General features: G+C 43.3%; 1 protein-coding gene across 1 annotated transcript; it reads left to right on the forward strand.

Annotated features, from left to right (window-relative positions):
• Positions 1-200: 200 nt before the first annotated feature.
• On the forward strand, positions 201-8842 carry dcun1d5 (DCN1, defective in cullin neddylation 1, domain containing 5). Its single transcript, XM_079225221.1, has 10 exons — positions 201-283; positions 1514-1585; positions 3278-3320; positions 3411-3513; positions 4676-4841; positions 5186-5277; positions 5446-5554; positions 5807-5911; positions 6080-6182; positions 8210-8842. The coding sequence occupies exons 4-10, from the start codon at positions 3443-3445 to the stop codon at positions 8263-8265; spliced, it is 702 nt and encodes a 233-aa protein (XP_079081347.1). The 5' UTR covers positions 201-283; positions 1514-1585; positions 3278-3320; positions 3411-3442; the 3' UTR covers positions 8266-8842.
• The last annotated feature ends 10447 nt before the right edge of the window (positions 8843-19289 follow it).

Raw genomic sequence — 19289 nt, forward strand, 5'->3', positions numbered from 1 at the left:
GTTTCACCCTATGAACGTGTTAACCACTTTCCTCACGGGGGAGCACTATTACTACTAATATAAGTTATTTAGATAAGATTTAAAATATTGTTTTATAATTCCCAATTTGTAAAAGCGTGTGAATGCATTGACTTCCATAGACATGGAAACGTTATTTCGCAGTACACCCCCATAAAGCGCCCCGGTGGTATCATCCGCTCCCCGGAAACGCCGGCGACAGAAGAAACCCCGGTGTACTAGCAGAAGCAGGTGGAACTGATTTGTCAGCTCAAGTATAACAAGGGTAAGAGTTTGGACTTATTTTAATGACTTCATCTATTGTCGGTTTTTCAAACAAACAACTCGTTCGTACTTCGCTTTAACTAGTGGGTTTGTGAGCATTTGGTGTGTTGACAGACTAGCTAACGTTAGCAGTGTGACGTTAGCGCTGACACCCGTGGCGCTCCGCTAGCTAACAGACAAAAGAAGTGTCCTAGCATTGAAGACTGAACCCCATAATAATGTAGAACTACCACTGTGTGTTTGGTGCTGTAGTTAATGTCTCTGTGGCGTTTAATTTACAACCGGGTGGGGGTTCTGGTCCCGAGTTGTGTAAGCTAACCTGGTCACCCTAACCTCGTTAGCTGGGTCAAGCTATACGGCAGAGTCCCAGAGCCGTTTTAATTAACGGTAACTGGCCGTTAAAACAGTCGTCACAGTAGAATCCTCATTTTAGTAACGTGACACGCGTTTGTCCTGATGCGGTGTGATGAAAGAATGTGAGACATAATCTCGACTCCTTTCAGATTTTTCACTGAAATATGTGTTACGGCCACTGCGGGTTTGTTTACATAATTTATTACTTAAATGAAGCATCTCCTCCCAACAGCTAGCCATCAGTTATGGTTACAGTAGCAGTTGAGTTCACATAGAAGACTCCTATAATCGGGGTGAGTCGTTTCTCGTGAAGGCCGTCGTCCTAATAAACCAAATATTTTTAGCGTTACATAAACCCTGTTTGGCTCGTGACGCGTTGAACAGTGGTGGTACAGCTACACAAGTACTGTACCGAAGTACAAATGAGAGGTATTTGACCTCTTGTATTTGACTATTTATCTATTTGTTTTTAACAATATGGTATCAATACTTAAACTGAAGTAAAGGATAGTACTTACTACTACAGATGGTAGCATTTGAACCGATCAAAGACCATGTAAACCCCGTGTTTAAACTGACGTATTTAACATTACTCAGAAAATACTGATATTTGGAAAAGTAGGAGTCATATTTGCTGGCACATTGTCCTTTTTTTCTTTTTGTAAGGCCTCAGTGTCGAGTAAACCTGCTTTGTACTGGGTGTGGACTTGGACTTATGTTTACATTTACATTTATGTAGCCAAGTGAGGACATTTAGATTGTTTAATAATGAGATGCTGTCCAATCACTTGTGACCAGGTTTTAGTAAAGTGTAATGTACAGCATGTTTGTTGGACGTTCCCTGAGTAATAATGACCTCTTGCTCGTATTGATTCAGGTGTTCACAGTGAGGAACAGTCCGCTCCGTTTCTCAGCCATCGGTACAGCATCAGTAACGCTGGACAAGCTTGTAAGTAGTCATGTTTGTCTTTCAATGTCGTGGACGATGGGCTCGGGCGATGTGGCCCTAAAATAATCTGATGATATTTCAGGGTGTTTCTGTGACAATCTTATTCTTGACAATGTGACAAAATACTGGTTTTAAAAATATATATTTATATACATTTTAAGAACATACGCTTTATTATATTGACTTTCTAGCCTTTTCTTCAATAAACAGAAAGAAAATCAGTATGATTCAGACACACAATGTTTTATTCACATTTTACATACTTTTGGCCACAAAAGAAGAATGAAATAGTTAAGTACTTTTGTTATACGGTAGTTGATGTCCATACAGTATTACGTGACAAGGGACAATAATGTTGGAAAAATGTTTTCACCCCAAATACCCTTCTCTTTGCTAAAGCAGGACACCTGTTGATATTCCAGCTTGTTACAGATGGTATTACTGTGAAACACTTGACACTGAAACAGGAAGCCATTCTTGTTTACAGCTGCTCACATTTTGATTTAAAGCTTCTCGTTTGTTTCACTGATGACAGCTGATTTATTCTGTTATTGAACTGCTGCTCAGAGGGATCTTTTAGTTGTCAGTCTGGTTGAACCGTTCTCCAAAACAAAATATTTATCAGTAAGCACTTTCTACAAGCAGAAAGTGTGAAAGGCCATTCCGACATATAGCGTAGTCTCAGACATATGATGATGATGATGATGATGATGATAATACTTTTATATAGCGCTTTTCAAAATGCTCAAAGACGCTTTACATAGGACAGACAAACGGAACAAAACAAAAAATAGAAAGACAATGGAGCAAATAAATAAACAAAACAAACAAACAGAAAAATGTTGCTTAAAAATGAAAACTGCAACGGAATGAGTCCTATAGTGGAGGGTAGGGAGCAGGGGTTAGCAGGTGAAGGTGAGTTTGAAGAGGTGTGTTTTGAGGGCTTGCTTGAAGGATGATAGTGTGGGATCCTGACGGATGGGGATGGGGAGGGCGTTCCGGGGGGCGGCAGGCAGGCAGGCAGGCAGGCAGGCAGGCAGGCAGGCAGGCAGGCAGGCAGCCAGCTGAGAAGGCCCTGTCACCCCAGGTCCAGTGCTTGGTCCTGATGGTCTTCAGAGTGTTTGCATCAGTGGTCCTGAGGCAACGGGTTGGGACGTGGAGGGGGAGGAGGTCTGAAAGGTAGGGAGGGCCAGATTGTATAATAATATATTATAATAATAACAATACAATAAAATATAATCGACCACAAATCTGAAGTGCATATTACCTTTTAATCCTCTTAATTCCACAATATAAATATATTATTTAGTCTCCTGCTGTAACTTGTCACTCGGTACATCAGGCGTGACCTGCGCACACAGACACGGATCTGCTTTTATTTTGACAGGCTGTTATGTTACGAATACGAATGTACATTTACATTAATTCATGTTTTTTGTCAACCATACTTGTTGCTGATGTGGGTAACGGTACGTCAACAAGTCAGAATATAACCATTGTCATGTTAAGATTTTTTTTTATAATTGTTTAAACTTATTGAAAATACAGGTATGATAATGAACAATTTGATATGCCATGCACAGCTAATGCAGTGCAACATTTTAACAGTGATGTCACAGCTGCACTGTTAATCTCTGGCCTATGTTTCGCAGGAACCTTTTTCACCTGAGATTTTGCTTTCTTTTATTTTAGAATATCTTAGAGTTGAATGGACAAGGCAGCCAGAAGTACACAGGTATGGGCTTCATCCTTAAATAGATCATTGTATTGTCATGGAGAGGTGTTTGACAACGTGTGGTTTTAATTTTTTTCCCTAATGTGTTAGCCCAGCTAGTGAAGCCCACTAAAGGTTCAGTGATGCCTGTGGTGAAGAAGAAAAGGAAGCTCCCTGATGCAGATGATAATGAGCGCAAGTGTAAAATCACAAGGTAAGCAGACGCAAAGTTACAAAGTGAGTGAATGTCTGTCCTCTCCGAGGTCATCTATCTGCAGTGCATGAAATGTGTTTTGTTGATCCAACCAGTAATGAGTAGCTAGTGTGTAAGACGCTACTTGCTGGAGGAGATGGTCATTTGCTGAACCTTGCATAAGCTTGAAAGAGGACTGGCAGGGTTGTTTTTCACCATCTTTTGTTTTCAGAGTTGTGTTCCTTTTCTGCTTGCTTGGGAAACGCAGCATACAGTACTCGTCCTGTTAATCAGCACTGCCTCAGCCCACATGGCAGGACGACTGTTGGAGAGAAGTGTCCAAGTTGCCAGTTTATTAGGGACAGCTTGTCTATACTGATGGTTATTAATGGGGTGCACACAATATTAGAAACACTTTTTTGTATAACACAACACACTTTAAGAGCACTGCACACTACATCCTAAGAAACGGCAATAAAGATGAATCAACACCTGTAAAAACAAAACCTGACGGCTGCCAGTTTGATGGTGTTTGTCTTTTTTAAAAGAACTTAAACAGAATAGCAAAATAATAATGCTGTATGTATGTATGTATATGTGATTTTTTTTTTTTAAATTTTTTTTCATTATTATTTATTAATAAAACACACAGAGGCTAATGTTACTGGGTCTTATGTGGTAGCATTTTCTTAACACTTCAAGTGTTTTCTAGGGATGTCAGTTTGGTTTAATTTTGCTCTTGAGAGAGACCGGCGCCCATTTGCGGGAAACTAACAGGTGTCGTGCCCTGTGAATGTTAACATGGGGCCCATATTAAATCAATCCATAAATGGACATTGATGCGTTGCCAGTTACAAATATTGCCCCTTCTATAGGTTTTAAGACTTACTCGGATATTTGATCCAACCCACCACCCTCCTCTTTAGCATTTAAAACATTCTTTGATTTATCGCAGCTGTCACAAATTCCTGATGCTCCAGAGGACTTTTTCTTTCACTTGGCTGCTCAGAATTACGATAAGCAATATGACTTTAACGCGTCAATAAGCATGTTTGATATTCATCTTGCATCGATAATAAGATGGTGACTGGCGACGCTGTTCAAGGACAAAATCGAGGTTCGTTCGTTCATTTTAAAAGTGTTGTGTAATTTCTGAACCCAAAAGCTCTGGTTTGTGTTACAGTTTCACACGACCTCAGATCCGAGGTGCGAGGCCCATCAGCGCTGAAAAGCTGTTCTCCAATAAGAAGTGCCTGGCCTGGTTCCAGGCATACGCCGGCCCCGACAAGGTGGTCGGTCCAGAAGCCATGGAGAAGTTCTGTGAAGACATCGGCGTGGAACCAGAGAATGTGAGTCGTCACCTGGGTGTTCATCAAGCTTCTCAGGGGACTAAAGTCACTCCTACTTCAAATATAGTTATGAAGCTTCATACGCTGATTTTCAGCAAGGAGAAAGACTGGGCGAGATTGAGACGATGCAGTTTTACAGCATCCAGACATGCAAATTAGAAACATTTCTGTTCTGACCTGTTCAAAACTAGTTTTGTGCTCAACTCTCCTTCACGTCCACCACCTTGCAAACTGTAGAGCGATTACAGAGACGGTGGAGGAAATGAAGAACCCTGTGCACATGTACCAGTGTTTGCTTTAAACGTGGGCAAAGAGTCAATGCATTTCCTCTCTTCTTCTCGCAGATTATCATGTTAGTGTTAGCCTGGCATCTAGAAGCAGTAAGTATGGGCTTCTTCACGAAAGAGGAGTGGCTCAGGGGAATGACGTTATTACAGTAAGTCACTTTTTATGTGTCTGAAAATGAATGTCACAAATGAGACTCTCGTTCTTAAGACCCACATTTAATATTGTTCTGCCGACACCCCTCCGTCTGTAGTTGTCTGTAAGAAAACCCCATTGTGCTGTAACTGTTTGTTGCGTTTGGCCCATCACTCACTTGCAGGTGTGACTGCACGGAGAGGTTACAGAGCAAACTGGATTACCTGCGTGGTGAGCTCAACGACTCTGTAGTCTTCAAAAACGTCTACAGATACGCCTTCGACTTCGCCAGAGTGAGTTCAAAAAACATTTTTGGTTTGTTTAAAGAATAATTTTTTTTTTTTATCCCGGCCTCTTTGTTTTCACCACTCGTCTGCAGTGATGTGCAGGTGTACTGCTCCTGCCATACAATGAATGTGCAGCCTTGTTTTCCAACAGTCATATATTAAACATTACCTGAGAGCTCTGTAGAAACGCTACAGCTTCAAAACAGAAATTGTATTTTGTAACTCGCTGTTGTCTTGTGCCATCTGTCCTTTCCTCAGGATAAGGACCAGAGGAGTTTGGACATGGACACGGCTAAATCCATGCTGGCCTTGCTGCTGGAGAGAACATGGCCACTCTTCCCAGTCTTCCACCGGTTCCTGGAGGTAAATCCCCGTTCCCTGACTTGTTTGGAAGGACCAGAGAAAAGTTGCAATAATTAGTTTTGTAATGAAAGCTCCTATAGGGGAAACCAGTAGCTTCTCTTTGCAAAATAACTAACTCATTTTTCTCTAATGGCAAAAACATGTCTTCCCCATTAATCTGTCCCTCAGCAGTCCAAGTACAAGGGGATGAACAAGGACCAGTGGTATAACGTTCTTGAGTTCAGCAGGACCATCAACACAGACCTCAGTAACTACGATGAAGACGGAGCTTGTGAGTATACAAGCAACTCGCTAACGGCGGCACCACATCGAGGCTTTAGTCACACAAGAAAATGACACTGATCAATGAGTTCACGCCCCCTGGCCCATAGACTGTATATAAGAAGGGGACGTAGCCGTCATGCTGGCAGACTGACGTTGTGAAGCCTAGAGTTTGGCATTTTTTGCCATCGCTATCTTGGCTGGTTACAACCAGAAGGCACACAACGGAGGTGGTGCTTAGTTTAAGTGACCGTAGCATAAGACGGTTTTAGGCGGCCCAAACTTTCATTAACTGAAAACACTACGCAAGGGTTAAAGTTCACAGGACAATGACGTGGCAGCCATCTGTTAATCAAAGGAAGATACTATCTATTTGACTCTAAATGGACCATAATACTCAATGAGCTTCATGCTGTATTGAAGAAGACTTGGAACTAGAGATTGAGACCATAAACTCATGTTCACTAGGGGTGGGGGAAAAATCGATTCAGCATAGTATCGCGATAGTTTGCGTGGCGATATTGTATCGATACACGGAAGCCAAGTATCGATTTTTTTTTAAATTTTTTTTTATGTAATCAATTATGGGAGGCATCGGACAAATGCGCCGTCCGCGTGTAAATCAAACGTCTGGACTTCCTGTCACTCGTAGCGACGCTGCTGCACATGTTGCACGGCGCACAGGACAAAGTCCGTGACACGGCGCTGGTCAAAGACGTTAACTCAAGCATAAATAGCTGGTGCTCTCGTAGCGCTGGAAGCGGCAGGTGTTACGGATTAACAGGCGGCCGTGTTAACTGGTGACTTCCGGCCGAAAGTCGCCAGTTAACACGGCCGCCTGTTAATCCGTAACACCGTCATCCCGACGCAGTTCCTGGAGAAGTAATATTATGAACCCAGACACGCCGGAGTTTGATGCTCTGACCTTGTTTGGAGTTCCACAAAAAGTATGAAGCAGAAATAATAGTTATGTTCATGGTGGATGGCAGAAATGGAAACTTTTTGCACGGCTATAAACCACAGAGATAAGCTCCGCCCCCTCTCTGGCCCGTCCAGCTCGAATGACGCGACAAGTCACAGTCAGGTGCAACATTTATGAAAGTGTTGGTCAGTTTGTTCTGCTTGACAATCACATTTTGTTGCAATAAAAATGATTGAAGGGAGATGAACAGACTGAAAACGTTATCTTCTTAGATACAAAGTTTTCCTTTGGGGACAATTTGCTGGTGAAAAAAAGGGAATAAAATCGCAATACTCAATATATCGCAGAATCGTGATGGTATCGAATCGGGACCCAAGTATCGTGATAAAATCGAATCGTGGGACCTCTGGTGATTCCCACCCCTAATGTTCACAATGTTTATTAAGGAAATAAATCAAGAGAGAAGTAGTCATTTTCTCAGACTTCTATACAACCATAGAGATAATGCACGTTTAAGACACTTCAATCAGTTGCTATAGTAATGTTTATGTTTTCCTTCAAAGATAACTATTTTAATAGAGATTTAAAATATGTGTAATTCAGACAACAAATGTTTTCTTTACATTTGATATATTTTGGGAATGACTTTCTTTGAAGAAAGAAGACCACTAGTCACACTGTTAGTTGTGACTACTTTCACTGGTGGAGGAGATCTCTGTTGCTTCTCCTTCATCAGAGCAAGAGTTATACGACACTGCATGATGCAACACAGCTAATATGATAGCTTCCTCCATTTAGACTCTGGTTCTCTCCGTTCCCTCAAAGGTCAGCTCTGCCTTGATGTTTTGCGGATCCAACATTTAGTAAAAAATAAAAGCAAGTTCGACTTTAAGTGTAACTACATAGTTACAGTAATGCAAAAAAGGTATAATTTTCCAAATTGTAAACTTTCCCAAATGAAGTACAGAGAAGTGACTAAATATTGATCACATGCCACTGATCACTATGGTAAAAGGGATTTATTTGTATGTTTTTAGACTATTACATGCTGTATTTTTTTTTTTTCTTTTAAATTATCTTTTTTTTTTTTTTTTTCATGTTGTTTTTGTCCGCAGGGCCAGTGCTGCTAGACGAGTTTGTGGAATGGCAGAAAGCTTGGTCGGCATCGTAGCAGATAACATCACAACACCAAAAAAAAAGGAGAAGGAGGGAGAGAAAACAAAAACCACAAAACACTGCAGGAACCTGCGGGGGGGAAGGAAAAAAAACAACAGTTTCAGATCTCACTTTGACAGACTTTAACAATTCTCATACATACACACACGGACTACAGAATCATCCCTACGTGGAAACAGGCCTTTCTCTCTCGGTGTCGACTTTTTATAGTGTTAATTTGGAGAAAAGAAAATGTTCTTAAGATAAGAAGACAAACACAAAAAATGAACTGAGAAGAGTTGAGGAATTTATGTTTTCTTAATAACTATTTTTTTTTTCTCCCCATTTTGTGTCTTGTTTATAGATGTTTTCACAGTAATAAAAAGGAAATGGAAGTATGATAAGACGCTTCGTAGTAATTGGTACAACACTTTTAAGAATGCATGCAGTATCTGGGCTTCCTCAAGGCTTTATGAAGCTGAGACCCGTTACAGAAAGAGGGTTTAGTGAAGACTTGGTTAACCATGAGATGAGGGGCAGCTCTGGGCTTTCGGCTCTAGAAAGAGGGCTAACTAAAATTGGTTATTTTACCGTGGTAACACTGGCATGCAATTCCCCAGGGGCTTCATAATTATTTCATCTTTTTATTTTCTTCATTTCACGAAACCAATTTGGACTATTGTGTGTTTGTCCATTACATAAAATAAAGATCAATTTTAGTTAGCCAAGGAGGTGAATACTATTGCATTAATCTCTATGGAGGCTCTACCTTTTTAGTTACCTGTTGCCATAATAATCATAGTATCAAGCTCCACCCTGAGTTGATTGAACAAACTGGAAAAAGTGAGGCTGAGAGTTGATTGTCTTGATGTGACATCACATCGTCTTGAACTTCATGTGTAGAGGTCCAGTCCCGTGGTGACTGATCCATACACATGATGTTGGGGCAAAATGCCTCCTGACGCCATCATGTGAATGCTCTTCTTGTTGAAGACGCCTGCTTGTTAGAGGGTCTATATCTCCATGTGGAAGCGGGGCCTCTCCTCTCCCCTCCCAGACTCTCTCGTGTCCAGCGGTCCCGCCGAGGCGGCGCTCATGATTGCGTTGAGGCGCGTCAATGACAGGGAGCGTTGCTTGAGCCTCGGCACAGGGTGCGGCTCGGTGGCGGCGGCCTCCGGAGGGTGATCGTACCGCCGGCCGTCCTCGTCGTACTGGTACAGGCGGATGACGCGGCTGCGGCGCCCCGGGGAGGACGACGTGTCTCCTCCCTCCTCGTCATGTTTGCTCCTGCCTGTCTCTCCATCCTCCTCTCTCCTCTTCTCTCTGTCCTTTACCTCCTCTTGACCTCTCCCTTTCTCCTCCTCCGCACTTCCTCTCCTCCCTCCATCCTCCTTGCTCCTGTCCTCCACCTCCCTCTGTCTCCACCCCTCATTTTCCTCCTCGCTCTCTCCATCTTTCTCCTCTACGTCCTCGCCTGTTTCTCTTTGACTCCCTCCATCTTCCAAATAGAAACCACCAGACTCTCTTTCTTCCTCTGCCTCCCCATCACACCCTCTATTCCTTTCCTTCTGACTTCCTCCTGCCTCCTCCTTTTCCTCCATGTGGTCACATCCCTCCAGATAGGCCGTGGCGTCCTGCCTGTGGTGTCTGGCGTCCTTCTGTTTTTGCCGGAAGCTTCTCTGAGGTTTGACAGGGGGAGGTGTGGTTGTCGTCTCCGTGGTTGCAGAGTCGTCGTCATGCGCCATCTTAAAGGCCTGGTTGTCGTACATTGGCGGCAGGGTTGTCATGGTGACCTCAGTTCGGCAACGTTGTTGCCGTGGTGATCGTAACCTTGTAGAGACCGCCCCTAAACACCTAGAGGAAACGGTACACATCTCCTGTTAAAGATGTTTGCTCTACAATTTTTATAATTTCTGCCTAAGGATATCATCCACAGATATGTTGTTTTGCCTTCAATCAAGGCGGGAAAGAACAATTTATTTTGTAACATTTAACACGTGTAAACGGCCACATATGCAGGCACATAGTGACGTTTATAAAGGGGATATGCAACTCCATTTAAACATTGAACGGCATGGGGAAAGGAGACGAGTAATTACCTCATGGGCTTTCCAAAGTATTTCCTGGCACTTAAGCCATCGTTCCAGTCTAAATCACAAACTATGGCTGTAATGGAGAAGGAAGTTCTCTTTCCAACTACCACAGATACCACAGATTTAAAGGGCCAGTGTGTAGGATTTGGCACCGTCTAGTGGTGAGTCTATAGATTGCAAACTAAAATGTCCATGTGCCAAGCGTGTAGGGGACCCACGGTGGCTGACATGAAACCTTCAAATGGCCCCTCTCCAGAGCCAGTGTTTAGGTTGTCCTTTCTGGGCTACTGTAGGAACATGGCGACTGGCTACATGAACAAGACCCGCTCCGTATGTTAACAGCTCATTCTAAAGGTAAAGTAAACCTACCTGGTAATATTATATTCCATTTCTGCCAATATGTCCTGCTAAATGCTACGCACTGTTAAATCTGATGACGATCATAACTAGACAGGACTCATAACATACTAATGGTTTTCTGTCTCTTAGCTCATTTACTACAAACCGGTTACAGCTCACATATTCACACCTGAATGCACCTGAGAACTGGAGTCCTGCTTAGAGCTCCAGCGACGAAGCCAACCACAAACGTCAACAGCACTGATGCCGCCACAGCTCCCGCAAGCTGACCGTCTGAAACCCCCGCCGGCCCGACATCCCTGCTGAACCTTAACGCCTCGCTCCGCTTGTGTTCGCTGTCAACGTGGAGCTCGTAGGGCCACAGTGTCGTTCCCTCTGTGTGCCGCAGGAGGCAGTAGTACACGCCGCTGTGTAGGCGGCCGGTGTTGGGGATCATCAGGCTCCCGTCGCCCTGCATGAAGACGGGGTTCGGTTCCCCGTGAGAACCGGGGGTCTGGAGGTGTCCGAAGGGGGTGTGCCAGTACTGAACCACACCTGGACATGAAAGGAGGAGTGGTTACAGGTGAGGATTTAGAGCAGCAGGCGAATGCTGGCTGTGTGACCGCCGTGCTAAAACTGAAATGAAGAGATAAGTCTGGACATATTTTATATTTTTCTAACTTAAACAGTGTGTATCCAATCTACTGAGCTATGGTGTTGCACATGTGCCTTCTTTATCATGAACACACACACTTAACCTTTTAAAAAAAGCAATTGTTATATAAAACTGTATATCATAGCTTGTTTTATGAAAAAAAAAAAAAAAACTGCTGTATTTGGGTGTATTCAACACCAGTAATATACAAGTGAAATATATGGTTTGGTGAGGAAATTCAAATGTCACAGATGTGAGCAAATGCAAATTTTGGAGTCCTCGCCTGAATTTTCTCTGTACTAAACACACTCTAACTTTGTTCTGCTTCACTTTATCGAAGTCAACCTTTGCAGAGAGACTGTTCACATATTGTGCTATGATTTACAGCTGCATCATTCCAAAGAAATAATCATCCTGAAAGTGCTTTTTTTCTGGCCAGATTTTCTGGGCAGATCTGAAAAAAGAAATGCACTATTTCACCCTGTTTGAGTTGTTTGTTATAAACTACAGTGACCAGCTGTATTAATTAGGCCTTTTTTTAAAATTTAATTTAATTGTTTTTACAGATTTCATTAGGAACCAATCTGCTGATATTTTAGGATGACACTTGCATTGTAAAGATAATACATTGTTTGTTTGTTTTATAATACAGGTCAGGCATATCTTTTAAATTTGTTCTATGGATCGGCCTTGCTAATACAGTGTTTCATATTTACATGTAGTTGTTCCTTTTCAGAATCTGATAGATTTGAATTTGACGAACCAGGCAGGACTCTTCTCTCGTTTGTGTCCGATCCTCTTCACTGACCTGCGTTCTTTCCGTCTCCACAGTTCAAAGTCAGCGCAGCCTCTGGATGACCTTTGACCCTGTGGGTTGGTGCGACAGTCAGAGCGCCGCGGCCAATAGCTGCTCTTTCTGGATTCGCTGAGGCGGCCAGAAAGGCCGTGAGAGTCAACCACCCGGTTAACATTTTGAACCTGCACAGGAAGTTAGTCAGGTGTGTTTTTAGGGCTCACGTGCTGTAAATGACTCTGTGACAGCTGGAGTCATAGCAGGACTGCTGCAGTGGCAAATACACTCAAGTACTATATTAGAGTACAATTTTGTTTATGCTTCTACTCCACTACATCTCAAAGCCACATATTGTACGTTTACTCTACTACAGACAGCTTTAGTTACTTTACAGAGTCATATTAATACAAAAATATAAATCAATTAATATATCACTACATAAAGCTGTATATCAAGTGGTTAAAATAACCTCCATCTTTACCAGCTGCAACTGGAAAAAAACATTAATTAAATCTATAATTAGTGTAACGGATACTTAATAAAGGCAGAAGGAGCAGGATTTGTGCTTTTGTAAACACAACTTTCAAAGGGACCCCTGAGCCAGAGCTTCTGCATGAAGTCGCTGTTATTAACTTAGCATTTCTTGTCGCAGTCAAAAGGGCTCAGTCATTTCTGTCAATAACAGAGCTCTAAAAATCCCTCTGAAAGCTAAAGGGAACATTGACTTGTAAGATGTCCCAAGAAGAACCCACATGATACATCTGAAGCGAGCGTTTGTTGTCTGTAAACTGTCTATTACTTCACGGATCATGCATGAAGCACCGAAGTAAGTAAGTAAGTTTATTTATATTGCACTTTTCACAGACAAAGGTCACAAAGAGCTGTACAAGAGTCAAGAAAAAAACCAGACTGACAATAACAGGTGCCAAAACATTACAACAGTTAAGAAAGCATGGTAAAATACACAACACATAATGAAAATAAATAAATATAAAAGGTCATATTCACCCAAACGCCAGTGTAAACGGGTATGTTTTTAGTTGGTTTCTAAATAGAAACAGCAAAGCGCAGGGGTGCAGGCAGAGCATTCCAAAGCTTTGGTGCTACTGCCTCAAAAGCTCAGTCCCCACGGGTCTTAAGGCGAGTGTGTGGCACGGACAGAAGGTTTAACTGGTTGGACCTGAGGTTGCGGGCTGTTGAATAAGGGTGAAGTAGTGCAGCCACACATGGAGTCTGACCGTGTAATGCTATGTATGTGAGGGGGAGGATTTTAAAGTGGATCCTGCTCTACGGGGAGCCAGTGAAGAGACCTTAGAATGGAGGTGATATGAGACTGTGTATTTGTCCTCGTCAGTAATCTGGCAGCAGCATTTTGGAATACCTGCAACCATTTAGACAGCTGCTTCGCATTGGGGTCAAACGACAAGGATTTCTTAAATATTACCCCGAGATTATGCAGGTTTTGGTGGACAGCAGAGGAGAGTGGACCAATACTCTACTTGATCGTAGGGACAGCATCACCAGGTGCAATAACTACAACCTTCGTCTTATTTAGTTGCAAGCAATTTACTGCTGTCCAGCCCTTAATAGCATTGACACAATCTAACAGGTTGGTTAACCTGAAAGCCTCACTGGGTTTAAGGGAGACATGGAGTTGGATATCATCTGCATATAGATGATAAGCAACATTATAGGTTTTAATGATCTGTCCCAGAGGTAATAAGTATAAAGAAAATAACAGAGGCCCCAGGTTCGAGCCCTGCAGTACCCCACAAGACAGTGGAGAGATGTCTGACACAAATTCTCTCACAGACAGTAAAACTTCTGTTTGCGAGGTATGATGAAAACCACTCCAACGCTGTGCCAGATATGCCCACCCAACCACGTAGCCTCTCAATCAGGATGCTATCAGGTGTCAAACGCAGAACTGAGGTCGAGGAGCACTAAAACAGAACAGTCACCTGCATCAGATGACATTAATAAGTCATTTGAAACCCTCAGGAGAGCGGTTTCAGTCGAGTGCCGGTTGCAAAACCCTGACTGGAACTTGTCAAACATATTGGGCCTTACTTAAGTCAATAACTTAAACATAAGTCTTACTGTTAAAATGATGATGGAACAAGTCCTCAAGTCTGTGATATTTACCTGTCACAGCTTGTGTAATTTCCTCCTGGTTCAGCCGTGCGGTTCCTTTTCGTGTGTGATCGCACATCGTCTGATGGACGTCTGTTCCAGTCTCTTCTCCAAAGTGTAAAGTGCAGTTTCTCACATGACACCGGGGATGTCGTGTCCTCTGATGTTAAAGATTAATAGAGTCATTGTTTTATAAAGCCACCTGTTTTCTGAACAACAGCAGTTCTCAACCTCAGGTTAAACTGTGATCAGTAAAGCCTGGAGAGGACACTTTTTGGGGGCGGGGGGTTTATTTTGTCTTATTAAAATGTTTTTACTTAAACTACTCAAAGACAAATGCTATAGGTGCATTTTGAAATACTGAAACAAGTTCATAAATGCATAGAAAGAACGATATTAACAAAATATATGTATATTATATACACTCAAAGTCCCAACCAATAATACACACCAGTGTTCATACCTCAGCTTTGTTTGTTGACCATGTTGTTTTTAAGTAGTTTTTTAAATCTATTATTCTGTTTCATGTTTAGAAACTATTCCACAAATGAACACATGACTGTTCCAATCTTTGTTTCTGTAAACATGCAAATTAATATATAATGTATACATAATATATAATCTGGATGTATCTTGAGCTTTTACTTCGTACTTTTATCCTGACGTTTTAAAGTCCATCAAATCTCTAAATTTGAGAGCATGTGAGTCATATTTTTAGAATATGCATTATGCTGATGGAGATATGTGCAGACCCCGTGCAGACCGAGAACTTAAAAACTATTTAAATTCTCGGTCTAGCCCTTCGAGATTATCGAGCGCGCCGACGAGCTATACGATACTGCCGTTTTGAAAATATTCACTCCGTCACGATAATTCTGCACAGAAATATGGTTCCACGTCTCCAAGATTTAGTTAAACTTCAGCTTCCTCTGCCTTGTGTCCGTGAGATCATATGAGATTCACACAGCAAGATAGAGTATTCTACACACCCAGACGTGGCATATGATGTCTACACAGAAACTATACTGGAGAACGGTGCAGCGTCAACCATAAATAGAGCCTGAAGGAGTCGATCCCTGAGATGTACAGGACAACGCCAAGCAAAGGGATCCATTGGAAAATGTGTAAGTGTATTTACTGAACTTTGCAATAGCATATTTACGTTAGTAATGGGACCTGTGACCCGCGAACAGAACGTTTGACCTGGGGCGAACAAAGCGAAGGACGCGTCGCGAATTCGCGTGAGTTGAATTCTCCCAACTCCGGTGGAGAAATCGCGTGACGCAAAGTTGCGGCAGCGAATCAGCGTTGAGAATCAGCGTTGAGAAGCTCCGCCCGTCATCACCGCCGTCCTGCCGTTCCTGAATGAAACTGCGGCTTCATTGAGACGCTGTTGTGGGACTACGGATAATATTATGAACATTATAATATTATGAACCCAAATATGAGGGCGTTTCATGTTCCGACATGTTTGGAGCTTCCACAACAAGTATAAAGCAGAACTAGTGGTTATTTATTCCATGGTTGATAGCGGAAATGAAAGCTCCGTCGCTTGTCTCTCACAGAGGCAAGCAACAGAGCTAAGCCACGCCCCCTTCGCAACGCGATTTTTAGCGTTTGGTGTGAACACCCTCGTTTCACTCACGCGAGTAAACTGCTGCGGTGGACGCGGCGGCCCGGTGTGAACACAGCATAATGCCGTGTTCACACCGGACGCGGCGCGACCAGATTACATGTTAAGTCAATCCACAGACGCGCTGCGACGCGAATTGGCGATTTATTTGCGCCGCGGCGAGAGAGACGCGTTTGAGGCGGCGCAAACAGAACGTTTGACCTGGGGCGAACAAAGCGAAGGACGCGGCGCGAATTTGCGTGAGTTGAATTCTCCCAACTCTGGCGGAGAAATCGTGTGATGCAAAGTTGCGGCAGCCAATCAGCGTTGAGAATCAGCGTTGAGAAGCTCCGCCCGTCACCACCGCCATCTCCCCGTTTCTGAATGAAACTGCTGCTGCGCCGCCTGAACCAGCGCTGACAGCGGCTTAATTGAGACGCTGTTGTGGGACTACGGATAATATTATGAACCCAGACACCATGGGGTTTGATGTTCCGACATATGTGGAGTTTACACAAAAAGTATAAAGCAGAACTGGTGGTTATTTCCATGGTGGATGGCATAATCGGTATCGTTTTACGGAGATACGTGAGACGCAGTTCCTGGAGGAGTCGGTGAAATTCACCGAGCTGTGTGCGGCTACGGATGATGTTATGAACCCAAATATGAGGGCGTTTCATGTTCCGAATATGTTTGGGACTTCCATAACAAGTATAAAGCAGAACTAGTGGTTATTTATTCCATGGTCGATAGCGGAAATGAAAGCTTCGTCGCTTGTCTCTCACAGAGGCAAGCAACAGAACTAAGCCACGCCCCCTTTGCGCCGCGATTTTTCGCGTTTGGTGTGAACACCCTCGTTTTACTCACGCGAATAAACTTCCGTGGTGGACGTGGCGCAAATTTTCGAGCCGTGTCCGGTGTGAACACGGCATACAATTGAACGGCGGGTGTTCAAATATTGTCACGATCCCCGTTAACTTTCGTTCAGTGAACGTAGTACGCTTAGTAGTGTTATATGTCTGTTAATCGTTACTGCCGTAGTGTTTACGTTAGCTGCTGCTCACACGGAGATACCGAGCGAGCTAACGGTCGTTAACGGGTTTATATATGGCTACAAGGTGGATAAAAAAGTGAACGGTGGGTGTTCAAATATTGTCACGAGCCCTGTTAACTTTCGTTCAGCGAACGTAGTACGCTTAGTAGTGTGGGATCTCTGTTATGTGTTTGTGAGACTGAAATGACCATGTTGTTAGATTAGCTGCGCGCTAACCGGAAGTAGCAGTGCAGAGCTAAATGGGTACAGGCTGGTTATGAGACTGAACGGGGTGTAATCAAATAAGAAAGAAAGTATCCTTTGTTAATCCCCTTGGGGAGATTCTTCTCTGCATTTGACCCATCCCTGGATGGGGGGCAGTGGGCAGCCCTGGGGGGCGCCCGGGGAGCAGTTGGGGGTTGGGTGTCTTGCTCAGGGACACTTCGACATGTGAGCAATGGGGGGACTGGGGATCGAGCTGGCTACCTTGTGGTTGCGGGATGACCACTCATCCCCCTGAGCTTTTGTAATACAAGATTTTTAATAAAAGATTTTTGTAATACATGGATTTCGTTGCAATAAATCAGACAGATGGACAGAACCCAACGCGCTTCAATCATTGGGTAACACTGACAGGTCTTGGAAATAGGAGATGAAAGGCTGCCACTTCCTCGTGAAATGGTCATTACAGCCTCTAGGTGTATATTTGATTTTTTTCAAGACTCAGGAAAAACATTACATCCTTAAGCCAGGCAGACTGAGATGGTGGACCTGGAGACTTCCAAGCAAGCAGTATTCTGCGACGAGCCAGAAGAGTAGTAAAAGCAATGATATCATTTTCTTTGGTACTACTAGGATAGGTTTGGCAGGGATACCAAAGATTGCCAGAAGAGGGCACGGTTGTAGCTTGATCCCTAAAACTACAGATAAGATATTAAAAACATAGCACCAGAACTGTCCAAGTTTAGGACATGCCCAAAACATGTGTGGTAAATCTGCTTGAGGATAGTCACAACGGTTACATCCTACATCATGGTCTGGGAACATTTTAGCTAGTCTGCTATTACTAAAGTGCATCCTATGGACCACCTTGAATTGAATAAGAACAAGTCCGGCACAAGACGTGGATGTGTTCACCCTCCTCAGTACACCCACCCACCAATTCTCTGTCAAGTTTGCATTCAACTCACTTTCCCATTTGGCTTTGATTGTAGAAAAGGTATCTATTGTCGTTATGATCTGGTTGTAAACTTTAGAGATCAGCCCCTTCTGAGTTGGATGCGTGTCTAGTAGGCTTCAGTGGCGTCCCTAGGCTAGGGATTAATTAGCCCCGAATATTAACACCTCCAGGTCGCACGTGACGTCATTCACCCAAAACAGCGCAGTCAGGCAGCAGGCGCACTTGACAACAGCAACCTGCTGTCTTTGTGTAGTACAGCGGTTCCCAAACTTTTTAGGCCACGCACCCCCTTCTACATTCCGACCGGGTTCACGCACCCCCAATGCCCCACACCTTAAAAAAAACGCAACAGAGCCTATTTATAGCCGCATAAAATCGGACCAATGCGAGAACTGTTTGCTCATTATGGATAGATTTAGTCCGCTGTATACATTTCAGTTACACAAGGCGTCACTTTTAAAGAGCATTAAGGGGCCGCTCACACCAGATGTGACTCTCAAAAACGCGTCGCTAGCAAAACCATTGTTTTCCTATGGTACGGCTCCCGGTCGATTTCTTCTCCCGGTCTTTAAATGCCGCGCGACGCGTTTTTCTAGCGTTTTTTCGGCGCGCTTAAAAGTTGAAATATTCTCAACTTTAAGCGCCTTCCGGAGTCGCACAGCTCAAACGCACAGCTCCCAGGATGGCGAGGACACACGCACAGGCTGAAGCAGATTGCATTTCACATTTATTTACTTAAACACAATAAGCCACGTAAAGAACAAAGAGTGGCAAATGCATAGGCTCAGAAACAGATATAAATAAAAAAGGAGGAGTCCATGAGGATGTTCACATGCAGCGCAGCAAGAGAGATAGAGAGGGAGAGGGAGAAAGTGAGAGACTTACGTGAATGAGACTGCAATTGTTTTTGGCTGTTTTGTAACTCTTCCAATTTGGATCTAAAAAATGTAAGGGGCTTCTGACTTGCACTGGCATGATTGGTGTTCAGGTGGCGGCGCAAATAAGAGGCTTCAGACAGCTGTTAGCCAGAACCTCACTGCACAACACGCACTGTGGCTTCGGGCAATCTGCATTGCCAATCCAAGTGAAGCACAAACCCAGATAATTGTCATCATATTTCCTCTTTTTTTCCCAGTCTGATGCTCACTCTCGTCTCCTCTTTCTTTCTCCGACTTAATTGTACATGATGACTGAAGAAAGAA

The sequence above is a fragment of the Taurulus bubalis genome (genome assembly GCF_910589615.1).
Source record: "Taurulus bubalis genome assembly, chromosome: 10".
NCBI classification, from domain to species: Eukaryota; Metazoa; Chordata; class Actinopteri; order Perciformes; family Cottidae; genus Taurulus; species Taurulus bubalis.

Bases quoted from the DNA above. Each gene is read 5' to 3' on its own strand.
- dcun1d5 (XM_079225221.1), top strand. From the start codon at position 3,443: ATGCCTGTGGTGAAGAAGAAAAGGAAGCTCCCTGATGCAGATGATAAT. The intron at 3,514-4,675 runs GTAAGCAGACGC...TTTGTGTTACAG, and splicing joins CGCAAGTGTAAAATCACAAG to TTTCACACGACCTCAGATCC. The intron at 5,912-6,079 runs GTAAATCCCCGT...TCTGTCCCTCAG, and splicing joins TCTTCCACCGGTTCCTGGAG to CAGTCCAAGTACAAGGGGAT.